At 46.9% G+C, this 13351-nt stretch overlaps 1 protein-coding gene across 4 annotated transcripts; it reads right to left on the bottom strand.

Moving 5' to 3' along the window:
- Positions 1-216: 216 nt before the first annotated feature.
- Positions 217-13284, bottom strand: LOC308569560 (verrucotoxin subunit beta-like). Of its 4 annotated transcripts, none has more exons than XM_081163628.1 (3): positions 12140-13284; positions 6358-6495; positions 217-2904 (listed from the first exon to the last, which is right to left on the bottom strand). In XM_081163628.1, exons 2-3 carry the CDS (start codon positions 6452-6454, stop codon positions 899-901), a joined length of 2103 nt encoding a protein of 700 aa, XP_081019754.1. In that variant the 5' UTR covers positions 6455-6495; positions 12140-13284; the 3' UTR covers positions 217-898. The 4 variants fall into 4 exon arrangements, with proteins under 4 accessions (XP_081019754.1, XP_081019755.1, XP_081019756.1 ...); XM_081163629.1 differs by lacking the exon at positions 12140-13284 and adding an exon at positions 6672-8906; XM_081163630.1 differs by lacking the exon at positions 12140-13284 and having other exon boundaries at positions 217-4087; positions 6358-6664.
- Positions 13285-13351: the final 67 nt, after the last annotated feature.

The following is a 13351-nucleotide window of genomic DNA, read 5'->3' on the forward strand; positions in this document are numbered from 1 at the left end:
TGTTGGAACAAACAGCAATCTGGGTTTTCTACAGATTGATGTTTGCTCCGATCTAGAACTAAACAATGGGTTTTCCCTGGGAAAGGAGGGGGGCAGGGGGGAAACTGCTTGGACCCATGCTTTCTTGGCATGGGACAAGTGTGGATAATCCCTCGTGTAGTTTGAAGGGGTCCTGAGGGTCATCTAGTCCAACCCCCTGCAATGATAGATAGATAATAATAATAATAATAATAATTTTTTATTTATACCCCGCCCTCCCCAGCCAAGGCCGGGCTCAGAGCGGCTTACAAGCAATAATAAAAACAAGGTGAATGATTACAACTTAAAAACAAAAATAAAATACAACATTAAAATAATGGAACATTAAAATATTAAAATGTAGCCTCATTGCAGGAGAAGGAAAAGAAAAAAGAAAAGGGGGGAGGGAATCAAATTGGCTCCAATCCAAAGGCCAGATGATAGATAGATGATAGATAGATGATGGATGGATAGATAGATAGATAGATAGATAGATAGATAGATAGATAGAGATATCTTTATTGTCATTGTCCCGTGCAGAACAATGAAATTGAAAAACTACTACAACACTACATAAAACTACATAAAAACTACATAAAACATTCAAAAACCCCTAAAAACTCTAAAACCCCATTTTAAAATACACTATACTATAGAGACCAGGAATCTCAACTAAAGCATCCTAATGGCCATCCGGCCTCAGCTTGGAGACCTCCAAGGACGGAGAGTCCACCACCTTCCACCACTTTGACTGCCTTGACATCTTGGGCTATCCATCAATGCATATAACAGCGTAACTTTCCTACTACATCAGGAAAGGATGGCATGCACTGGAGAAAGGCAGCACAAGGGGGATCTCCCACCCAAAGATGGGTCCCATCTAAAACTCCCCTTGGACCAGCTCCTCACTGGGCTTGCTCTCAAACCCGTCTCCGTAAACTGCAATGACCCGAACAGCGGCCACCTTCTTCAGAGACTGCTTGGGGAGCCAACAGCTCTCAACTTTCTCTCCCGTTCTCTGCTCTTTCCATGTGCCGTCTGCTCTTCTCCTGAGCTGCACCTTGTACTCTTTTATCACGATGCCGGCTGCAACGAAGTTGGGGCTGCCCCAGGTGACCTGGAGTCGTCTGCTGAAGCAGGAACTTCTAGGTCTCAGGGCTGGTTTCCCTGGGGGGCTTGAATGGCAGGTGGTCACCACTCTGCTCACATCACTGAATGGACTGAGGCCTGTTTTGGTCTCTGCAGCATATCTAAATTCATATTTTGTTTCTGGCTCCAGTCGTGTGGCCCAAAACTTTTCCTGACTGCCTTTTACATGTGCAAACACCCATTTTTCCTCCCCCTGAACCCTGTGCTGGACATAATATCCCGAGATCACCCCTTTCTCAGACTCTGTCGGCTTAAATGTCAGCTGGAACCGGTCCCAGGAGACAGCATCCGCCAGCAGAGGGCGAGGTTTAGAGAGAAGGTCTAATTTGGTTCCTTCCAGAGACCCACTTTGGTATCGGATGATCACAGCACCTGGATCACTCATATTGGCCTGCGAGGTCACCACAAACTGAGACTCCCCAGGTTGAGAAAACAGAGAGTATTCTGCAAAGACCATGGCTGCCTTCTGGACTCTCTTTAATAGGTCTTCGTCCTCAAACCACGGAGCAAAGCTCTTGTCTCCTGCAGAAGTCTCTGGCTTGAGTTCAGATACTTGATTCAAGGCTGCGTTTAACTTCTCCAAGTAGGGCTCCTTCGCTTGCAATGAGGTGAACGTAAATGCAAGGACGATGTCAATTTTGTGATCGAGCACCCTCTTCACCACGTCATCCTGGGAGGATACCTTCCCCTTCGACAAGCCCAGGAAGAAGTTGACGTAATAGATCTCTCGGAATTTCAGATCCAGGAATTTGTGGAGCCACTGGCTTCTGAATGCCGACTGCTGGTGCTTCCTCACGGTGTCCCCCAAGGCACTTTCTTGCACTGTTCCGGCACGAATCGCAGGCAAGAGCCCTGCCACCTGCTTCTGCAAAGCCCGCCTGTACTGCCAGCACAGATCTTGGAACTGCAGGATTTTCTTCTGGATTTCTGGGAAGACGGTGGCAGTTGGCTCCTTCAGGAGGTCGTTGCACCTCCTGTTGACTTCCCCCAGCTGCTCCAGAGCTTCCTCGACGTCAGAGATCAGCTTAGAGCTGACCTGACGCACAAGCCTTGCAGCCTTGGGCTCCAGCCTGTTCAGTGGGTACAGCCAGACCTTCACAGGCACTGCCTTCTCCCCTTGGTCACCCAGCATTTTGGGGAGGCTGGAATAGACTTTCAAGGCTTCCTCGTAGCTGGTTGGGTTGCTTTCTAGCGCAATGTCCCCATGGAAGGTACAGCTGAATTTTTCAACCACAGCCTCTTCCTCACCTTTCAGCTTGGTCTCTGCCTCTCCTTGGCAAACCAGAGGAACTTTGGCCACCATCACATGGAGTTCGGCTTGAATATCTTGGACACTCTCGGAGGAAGAAGACATTTGGTCAAACACAAAGAAGGCGTGGGCTCCATACAGGATGCCAACGACCACGTGGGTGCTCAGCCCTTCGCTGAAGACCTCTGGGTAAGTGATATGTTGCAGCCCCATATGGTGCATGGTCAGCTGCTCAAAATGTGTGGTGGCCGAGTACTGGAGGGTTATTCGGGCCTGGCGTGTGGACTTCCGGGCATCCGAGAGAAATTTGGCTGATCCGTCCACCTTGACCAGCCCTGCCAAGAAACTGGCCTTCAACGATCCTGAGACATTCAGTGCACGGGTTTTGTGTAAGATCATGTCGTATTCAACGACTTGCGTTGCGGTGTTGGGCTGTGGCCGCACATCAATGTTCTCCTTCAGCACCCCTGGATCCCACAAAGTGATGCCTGCAATTGAACAGAGACGCAGCAAGAGGTCAGTGCAATGGGATGTGGAATTGCATGTGAAATATTGGATGCTCTGTTATGCGCAATCCCTTCGCCAATGTGTATGCAGACAGTTCTATTGCGCTTGCAAAAGACTACGACAATCCTCATCTTCCTAGGTTTGGCTACTGGGAGACAATAAAGACTTATGCAACATAAGAACATCAGAAGAGCCTCTGCTGGATCTAGTCCAGGATCCTGTCCTCACGGTGGCTGACTAGATGCTAGATTTGGCTACGTGCTACCATCACTGATGGCAAGTGAAGTCCAATGGAGAGTGAGGACAGTGTGATGCAAACGAGCATAAGAGTCTTGCTGGACCCTTCTAGTCCAGGATGCTGTTCTCACAGTACTGCCTCCATCTGTGATAACCGTCATGGCTAATAGCCATCAAGAGCCCGCTCCAGCTGTTTGGGTGCACAGCTTTCGTCAGCCCCAGCCAGTACAGCTGTATGATGCTGTGGGGCGGCTGGGAGTCACTGCCGGGTGAAAGGACAGAAAGCAATATAATAATAATAATTTATTATTTATACCCCGCCCATCTGGCTGAGTTTCCCCAGCCACTCTGGGTGGCTTCCAATCAAGTGTTAAAAAACAATACAGTGGGTTCCTGTTTCCTGCGGTGGAAAATGGCGGATTCCACACGATCAGACTTCAGCCTTTCCGATAATTCAGGGCTGATATGGGGGTAATTAGCCGTGGCAGCCTCCCCACGGCAGGGGCGGGCTGTCTCGCGGTTTGCCCCAGATTGCCGATGTGGCAGGCGGCAGGGGCACTGGGTCACAGAGCAAGGGACGGACTGACACTCCTGCGATGCCACCCCATAGCCGGACGCATCTGTTTGGGGAAATATAAAGATTTGGAAAACAAACAGACACGCTCTGAACTGACGAAGCTGGGGGGAAACCTGCAGAATGTACAGTCTCTGGTGCAAAAGATCAAACTTCAAAGAGATCCTCATCATGATGTTGGGAATCTGGAGGGGCTCGGTACGTTTTTTCTTCTTCCTCTAACATTAACAATCCGTATTGCATGCCAAGCCTCATTAAGAACCTAAATTGCTCTTCAAAAAGTGAGTACAGATGGACTTTCATATATAATTGGGACTTATCCGCAGCTGCTTTTCTTCTAAGATTTGAAATGCCTGTTAAAGACGAAAACAAAAGAACAAAGAACAAAAATGGCGTCTACCCACTATGCATTTATGGAATATCTGAAATACTTCCCTGATTAAGAGAAACAGGAGCTAACTGATGGTTGGTTATAAAGACTGGAAACAATATTATATATACAACTGTTTGCAAAAATAAGTTTTTTATTATGAGCGACAGAGAGGGCTAAATGGATGTTTCGCAGCCGCCCTCTAGGGCCCGGAGAGGGGAGTGGGTGGATTCCAAAGGCCAATTGTTAACTGTCTGATACATGGCTACATTGCAAACAGTCTGCTCAAGAATAAATCAACAAGGAGTTTCAGAAGGAGGTTTCTCTCTGTTTCTTTCATAACACCTGGACGGGAAAGATTAACGATTTGGGAGCTGCCAAAATAACAATTCTCAAAGAGCTGGACAGAACTCTGAATTTGGATGCAATTAAATGAAGCCGTGCGATATACGGACGATATACAATATATGGACAAATCTGCACTCCATAGGGAAAAAAAGTATCTGTTTTCTGACATGAATGAGGATCGCAGAACCAGAGTCAAAACATGGAGGAAAAGATCGGATATGGAATTATGAAAAACATTGATGATGATGAGAGGCAGGACTATGATGTTGAAAGCGCTTCGGAATTCAGACCGTGGGAAGCCAAAACAAAAATTATTACAATTTGGAAGACAATTGGACTTTTTTATTTTAGTTTTTTATTTTCTTTGGATTTGATTTGATATGTTAATTAGATGTTTTAATTGGAAAATTAATAAACGCTTTAAAAAAAAGTGTTAAAAACAATACAGCATTAAATATTCAAAACTTCCCTAAACAGGGCTGCCTTCAGATGTCTTTTAAAGATAAGATAGCTGCTTATTTCCTTCACATCTGAAGGGAGGGCGTTCCACAGGGTGGGTGCCACTACCGAGAAGGCCCTCTGCCTGGTTCCTGTAACCTCACTTCTTGCAGTGAGGGAACCGCCAGAAGGCCCTCGGAGCTGGACCTCAGTGTCCGGATTGAACAATGGGCGTGGAGACGCTCCTTCAGGTCTACTGGACCGAGGCCGTTTAGGGCTTTAAAGGTCAGCACCAACACTTTGAATTGTGCTCGGAAACGTACTGGGAGCCAATGCAGATCTCTCAGGACCAGTGTTATGTGGTCCCGGCGGCAAAATCAGTGACTGCACCCCTGATCTCTTCCCTGCCTTCCTGCACTTGAGGCTGAAAAGCAGAGGCTTCTGTTGAGGAGGAGGAAGAAAACTTTAGAGGAAGTGGAGAACAGGTTTGTGTCCGTTTGCATTTCTTGGTACAGAAAGTATTGATCTGATGTGTAGAGATCTTTCCTATTCTAATTAGTTCAAGGGGATATGGGAAGTTTCTCTGTGTGAAAGAAACAAGCAGAAGGTTCCTGATGTTTGGGTTATTCCTTCAGAGAAGCAGTCCTGTTATCTTTTTCTGTCACAGTCATGCTGACTATACAGTGGTACCTCAGGTTAAGAACTTAATTCGTTCTGGAGGTCCGTTCTTAACCTGAATCTGTTCTTAACCTGAGGTACCGCTTTAGCTAATGGGGCCTCCTGCTGCCGCCGCTGTGCGATTTCTGTTCTCACCCCGAAGCAAAGTTCTTACCCCAAGTTACTATTTCTGGGTTAGCGGAGTCTGTAACCTGAAGCATCTGTAATCTGAAGCGTCTGTTACCTGAGGTACCACTGTAATCATAAGGCCAGAAGGAGCCTGGGTTTCACTCTTTTCTAGCTTTTCCTTCTGGTGTGGTGTTCTGTATGTAGTGTTAAGTTTTAATCTTATTGTGTTATTGTAAGTTTAAGTTAAGTCTGATGCAACTGGACTTCTTACGGGCAGTGCCAATCCTGAATGGATTTGTGACAGTAAAGCTCTGCTGGATGAAGTATTCATCGCCTCTGGTCTATTTTTGGGGGAATCCTGCAACGTGTTTAAGTTTTTACTCTGCTAATTATAATTGGAGTTCTGATTCGGATCAATAAGAGTAGAATTCCAAGACAGTTTTGGCGCCTTCCAGAAAGTGGCATCACCACAACATTACAAACTGGAGCTGAAATGTTGATGGCCAAATAAAATCCCAAGACTCTCCGGCCACCACCTTTGAGGCCTTCTTAGAGGGTTGAGAGGAAAGAGGGTTGCCACACACACACCCACTACCCAGCCCCCATAATGGCTCATGGTGGTTTGCCAGAAAATCTCCTTCTCTCTGGGCACCGGGAGAGGCAGAGGGATCGTCCATTTACCTGGGATGAGGTTGTCCCTTCGGCAGTCGTAGAGCATCCCCAGCTGGAATGGGCGGCCGAGAGCTGCCATCTCGATCACCTGCTCTTCTTCAGCCATTGCGTCACCTGGGTTGCTGCCTGGGCCCAGGGGTGGCTTTTCTGCAAGAGATGGGACAGGAAAAGAACGGCAGGAGGTGAAAGTTCTAAAGAAGCACAAGAGGAAAAGGTGGAGAAACCGAGTCCTCCTGGGAAGACTACCTAGCCATTCCTCTGACTCTTTCCCTCCATTACGTTGACCAAAAGTGGTTGAGGATATTCCAGCTTCCAAGATTCACCTGGCTTTGCCCCTGATAGATCTGTGCTTTGCGCCGCAGAGGAGCTAAAAGCCTAGCACACTCCCTCTTCCATGTGACAGCCCTTGAGATATTTGAAGATGGCTGTCACGCCTCCTCTCAGTCTCCTCTTTTCTCCATTGTGCCTTATTCCAAAAAGAAACAGGAGTTTGTCAGTTTGCATCTCTTGGTGCAGAAAGTATTGATTTGATGTGTAGAGATCTTTCCTATTCTACTTAATTCAAGAGGGTTCTGGGAGCTTCTCTGTGTTAAAGAAACAAGCAGAAGGTTCATGATGTTTGGGTTATTTCTTCCGAGAAGCTGAGTACAGCTGGCTTAAAATGGTTCTCTTATCTCTTCTGTCACGGTCATGCTGACTATAATAATAAGGCCAGAAGGAGCCTGGGGTTCACTTTCTCTTTCTGACTCTTTTCCTTCTGGCGTGGTCTTCTGTACATAGTATGCTTAGCATTAAGGTTTTAGTCTTATTATAAGTTATTGTAAGTTTAACTGGATTTCTGATGGGCAGGGCCAATCCTGACTGCATTAGATTTGTGACCATGATGCTCATTTGCCTTCAGTAGCAGTGAAGCTCTGCTGGATGAAGTATTCATTGCCTCTGGTCTATTCTTACTCCGCTAAGTATACATTGGAGTTCTGATCTGGATCAATATTGAGTAGAATTTCATGACAGAGTTCTGGGCAAGTGCCTGGAACCCCTGGAATCTCACAGCGCTTGGAGACTGGCGTGCAAAACTATCTTCCTATTTAAATTGCCCTTTATTCATTCATAAGGACTGCGGTCTTACTGAGGGTTGCATGCAGAGGGTCCTGGATTCAATTCACGGCATTGCTGGGTGGGGCTGCAACCCCAGGAAGCTTCTGCCAGTCCGCCCTGCACTCTGCTGAGCTCGATGGAGCAACTCAGTGCAGAGCAGGTTCCTGGTGAGGGACTGGTTGGTCTCCTCTGGATGGGGGTAGCAGTGGGATCTCACTTCCTCGTAAGAAGCAGGTCCTCCCGGATAAACCCAGCACTGCCGATGGAGTCTGAGGGGGCATCTGAGGGCCTTTTTTATCTGCTTGCACTGCTGTGCCAACTGCACCCTTCCTGGAAGAGAGAGGGATCTGGCCCCTGCAGGCAGACATGCTGGCCAGATTAGATCAGCTAGGCGTTCTCTGCAGAGCGCTGCCTTTGGAAGCAGTCCAGAACGCAGTAGAACCCCATGTTGTTATCAGAGTCATTTTGCTAGCGGAGTTTCTAGACTGGTTGACATTAAAAGCCCAACAAGGAAACACGTCATATAAAAGCAAAGTTTTGATAGCTCAAGGATGGAAACATCAAGATCTGCCGACTATCGAGGAATGGCAAACAAAGATGGGAGAGTACGCAGAATTAGCCGGGCTGACCGGACGAATCTGTGAGCAGGACGACTAGACATTCCAAAAAGACTGGAAGAAATTTATAACTTACCTTGAGAAACACTGTTTACATATAAGAACACTGCAGGTCTGAGAGAAACCTTACAACGTATAAATGATGGAGCATTCTATGTGAGATTATAGAAAGAACTATGTATAGCTATGAACAGTATGCTGATATAAATCAACATGTAAATATTATAGTGTGGAAACAAGAAAACCAGAAGAGGGGTAGAGGGAAGTGGTAAACCTGAGAGTTTTAGGTTACCAATATTGTAAGAATGTATACATACATAATATGAAAATCAATAAAAACAATGGCAAAAAAATAAATAAAAGCAATCTCCCATAATGAAAACAGTCCCGTGGTCACAACGCTGCCTGCAGCTGGGTGTGGGGAATTAACCATCCTAAACTGGGATTGCCCAAAGGAACGGAAACCCCCCAGTCGTAGGTGGCTGTCTTGAGTTGTACCCTCCAACATTTCTCCAGTGAAAATAGGGATGTCCTAAGGAAAATCGTTAAGCAGTATGTGGACCGAGAACTCCCAGAAGTGCAAGCTGGATTTAGAAGAGGCAGAGGAACCAGAGACCTAATTGCAAACATGCGCTGGATTATGGAGAAAGCTAGAGAGTTCCAGAAAGACATCTACTTCTGCTTCATTGACTATGCAAAAGCCTTTGACTGTGTCGACCACAGCAAATTATGGCAAGTTCTTAAAGAAATGGGAGTGCCTGATCACCTCATCTGTCTCCTGAGAAATCTCTATGTGGGACAAGAAGCTACAGTTAGAACTGGATATGGAACAACTGGTTGGTTCAAAATTGGGAAAGGAGTACGCAAGGCTGTATATTGTCTCCCTGGTTATTTAACTTATATGCAGAATTCATCATGCGAAAGGCTGGGCTGGATGAATCCCTAGCCGGAATTAAGATTGCCGGAAGAAATATCAACAACCTCAGATATGCAGATGACACAACCTTGATGGCAGAAAGTGAGGAGGAATTAAAGAACCTTTGAATGAGGGTGAAAGAGGAGAGCGCAAAATATGGTCTGAAGCTCAACATAAAAAAAAACGAAGATCATGGCCACTGGGACCATCACCTCCTGGCAAATAGAAGGGGAAGAAATGGAGGCAGTGAGAGATTTTACTTTCTTGGGCTCCATGATCACTGCAGATGGTGACAGCAGTCACGAAATTAAAAGACGCCTGCTTCTTGGGAGAAAAGCAATGACAAACCTAAACAGCATCTTAAAAAGCAGAGATATCACCTTGCCAACAAAGGTCCTTATAGTTAAAGCTCTGGTTTTCCCAGTAGTGATGTATGGAAGTGAGAACTGGACCATAAAGAAGGCTGATCGCCGAAGAATTGATGCTTTTGAATTATGGTGCTGGAGGAGACTCTTGAGAGTCCCATGGACTGCAAGAAGATCAAACCTCTCCATTTTGAAGGAAATCAGCCCTGAGTGCTCACTGGAAGGACAGATCCTGAAGCTGAGGCTCCAATACTTTGGCCACCTCATGAGAAGAGAAGACTCCCTGGAAAAGACCCTGATGCTGGGAAAGATGGAGGGTACAAGGTGAAGGGGACGACAGAGGACGAGACAGTGTTCTTGAAGCTACCAGCATGAGTTTGACCAATCTGCGGGAGGCAGTGGAGGATAGAAGTGCCTGGCGTGCTCTGGTCCAGGGGGTCACGAAGAGTAGGACACGACTAAACAAGAACAAAAGGAAAATCGGGACCTTCCAGGTCAAATCAGTAACTGGGATGGCTTCTGTAAATCTGAGACTGTCCCTGGAAAATAGGGGCACTGGGAGGGTCTGCTGCCTTACACGTTAGGTGTCGCCACACTGAAGGAAGTTCCTAATCTGTGCAACTGACTGAGGTGCTGTGAGAGCCGTCTTCAAATATCTGAAGGGCCTCACATGGAAAATGGAGCTGGCTTGTTTTCTGCTGCTCCAGAGAGTAGGACTTGAACCCATGGATCCAAATTGCAAAAAAAGGAGATTCCGACTAAACGTTGGGAGTAACTTTCTGACTGTGAGAGTGTAACTCGGATGCGGCAGACGCTCCTCCCTTGCAGGTTTTTAAGCAGAGGTTGGGTGGCTGCTTAGGGATCCTTGAACTGCGATTCTTGCATTGCAAGGGGTTGGACTAGATGGCCCTTGGGGGTCCCTTACCTCTCTACCATTCTGTGTGTCCAGTGCCACCGGCAGGTCCTCAGCAGCAGCCCACAGTATTTTAATATTTTGTTGGAAGCTGGCCAGAGTGGCTGGGGAAGACCAGCCAGATGGACAGGGTATAAATAAATTATTATTATTATTATTATTATTATTATTATTATTATTATTACATATTATGGTGTCTCTGAGGTTACCTCGTCCCAAGCTGTAGAGGACTTGCTGAGATATGGAGGGAACTCGGCCCGTCACGCTCCCATTGTCCCTCTCCCAAATAAAGGTCCTGCCCCAGGGCTGATTTGGGGTCTGGATTATCAGCCTCATCCCTGCAGGGCCTGCAGCCGGGCCCCCAGGACTCCTTCAAGACCCTTCCCCCAAAAGTTTTCGTGATCAGGCGTTGTCAAGAAACAGTGGGTGCAAGGTGGGCTTCCTTAAGGGCAGGCAGTCACTCCCTCCTCCAAGGAACCCACACAGGCAGGTGTGTTTGTCTTCCACTTTTCCTCGCAGGAGCTCAAGGTGCCCTGCACGACCCCACCGCACAAGACCCCTGTGAGGTAGGCTAGTCTGGGAGTTGGCCCCAGGATCTCCCCCCCCCAGCTGGAACTTGGCGGAATTTAGTTCCGGTTCCTCTCCAGTGGAGAGAACAAAGGAGAGATTCATTTCTTTATCTAGAAAAATAGCCCTGGTTGGCCCCAAGATCACCCAGGGATCTTCACGGCCAGGTGGGTCTCTCTGAACCCTGGTCTCTCCCAGGTCCTCTTCCAACACGCTAACCACTAGGCCACCGTGTCTCCTCTGATCACAGGTATGCTGACAGCAGCCTGGACCCAGCCAGCCACATATGCAGAATCCCTGCCTGGCTTGAAGAAGCCAAGCAGGGTCAAGGGTTGAGAGAGGATGGGGTCAGCCACAAGACCTGAAGGATCCTGTCTATGCTTATTCCTGCGTCGCAGGGGGTTGGACTAGATGCCCCCCTGATGCCCCCGTCCAGCTCTATGATTCTATGTCATCAGCAGCGACAGCTGAAACAGACGCTGCCAAGATAGAGAAGTGGGTATTACAGGTGAGGACATGAATAGACAAGATGTTAATTTGTTTTTATATGCAACAACAGCAGCAAGAGTATGTTAGCCCAGAAATGGAAGCAAGAAGAAATTCCGACGAAAGAAGAATGGCAGACGAAATGGACTACGCAGAATTAGATAAAATGACAGGAAGGATTCGAAACTTGCGGGACCAGAGATTCACAGAAGATTGGAAGCAATATATGAACTATTTGAAGAGCAATTGTAATCAACAAATTGCACTAGTAGGACTACAAGACGTTTTGTAAGGAGGAATATATGAAATATTGAAAAGCAGAGAAAGAATAGAGAGATTAGTTTTGAAATTTAAATGTAGTAGTGAAAGTAAGAAATGTAAAGTAAGTGAACAGATTGGAAAATTTTCAGATGTGATTGACGGAAGTCAAAAAATTGTATAAGGTATAAATGTATGTTTAATTATTGTTGAAAATGATATGTTAAAACATCCGTAACCCGAAAAAACACAACCTGAAGCGCCTGTAACCCGAGATATGACTGTATAATCAGAGAGTTCAGCAAAAAAACCCCAGACTTCTACATGAGATGTATCTCGGAGACCCTCCAAGGGGACACGAAGCCCAGAGCCCCCTCCTGTTGTTTCTCCCCCAGCAGCAAGAGGTAGACTTCCTCTGAAGCGGGAGGTCCCAATGTTCCTAGATCCAGATAGGTCTGTTCTAGAGTAGGTGTGGGTCCAGGACTTCATGGTAGTCGCAGCTCCCTCCTGCCCTCTCTGAACTGCGCCCAGTCTCCATCCTTGAATGCCATTCCCCACAGATGCTTCTTACCTGGGAATTCCAGACCTGGGCCTTGCCTTCTGCGTCCGGGATCCAAAACAAAAATATATACACCCCACAGCTAGCGCTGGGTGAGGCAGGGCCCACGAGGAGCCAGACCCCACAAATTTAATCCGTTGTTATGAAGTGGACTGTGCCCCAACGTTGCAGCCACAGATCCGAGCCCTGCCAGACTCCCAAGCCGCTTCACCTACAAAAGTGCAAGTTTGGCCCTTGAGATACGTTGTGTGTTCCACCCTGATAAGGCCCGTGCTCAGCCTCACGAGCTCTGGGTGGAGGCCCTGGCTGGGAGGTGGCGCAGCTGGTTTCTCCTTGGCCTTCTGGCGCACGGCAAGGCCGTCCTCTGAAGGCCCTCCACGAATCTGCCTAAATCTCCAGGTTTAAATCTCCTAAATCCTCCATGAATCTGCCTACATCCCCTGCGGCAGGGAGTTCCAGGGTTTACCAATGTGCTGCATAAAGATTTTTCTTTTCTTTTCTCTGCCCTTCCCAGCTTCCAAAGACACACACATACCAGAAATGGGTTTTCCCAACGTCCAAATTAACCCGCCTCCTGACAATATTGCATTTATTCACAGAGCGCCTTTCCGATAGGGAACCTCAAGGCAAAGCAGATGGGAATTTCTCAGTGGTCTCCCATTCAGTGGCTGACCAGGGGACCAGGGTGAGGGGGTCGCCATTCACCCCACAGGGAAATCACCAAAGGAAAGTTTGAAAGAATATTGGAGGTTACTCAGGAACAGATTTTAGATGAAGATTGGGAAAGAATCTTTCGACAACCACCCTTTGTTGCGACCTCTAGGATAATCCAGGAACAGGGGTTGAAGCTGGTACAAAAATGGTATTATACACCTGTAAAGTTATATCATATTACAAAATATGGAAGTAAGAATTGCTGGAGGAAATGTGGAGTGATGGGAACGTACAGTCATATGTGGTGGGACTGTCTGTTAGTTAATGAATTTTGGAAACAGATTGGTAGAGAAATATCGGGAATTGTGGGAAGGAACGTGGAAATAACTAAATTAATGGTTCTTTATTACCCTGAGTAGTACTTAGTTAAAAACAAAAGAGGAATGCAAATGGGTAATACTGATGGTAACTGCAGCCAGACAGGTTATAGCGAGTAATTGGAAAAATGCAGAAGAACTAGGGGAGAAAAACTGAATAATATTATAATGTTAGAATACCTAACTGTGAAGA

Source organism: Podarcis bocagei, assembly GCF_964188305.1.
Source record: "Podarcis bocagei genome assembly, chromosome: 12".
Lineage (NCBI taxonomy): Eukaryota > Metazoa > Chordata > Lepidosauria > Squamata > Lacertidae > Podarcis > Podarcis bocagei.

Excerpts from the sequence above, each read along its gene's own strand:
- LOC308569560 (XM_081163628.1), bottom strand. The coding sequence starts at position 6,454 with ATGGCTGAAGAAGAGCAGGTGATCGAGATGGCAGCTCTCGGCCGCCCA. Across the intron at positions 2,905-6,357 it reads AAGGGACAACCTCATCCCAG|GCATCACTTTGTGGGATCCA; the intron begins GTAAATGGACGA and ends GTTCAATTGCAG.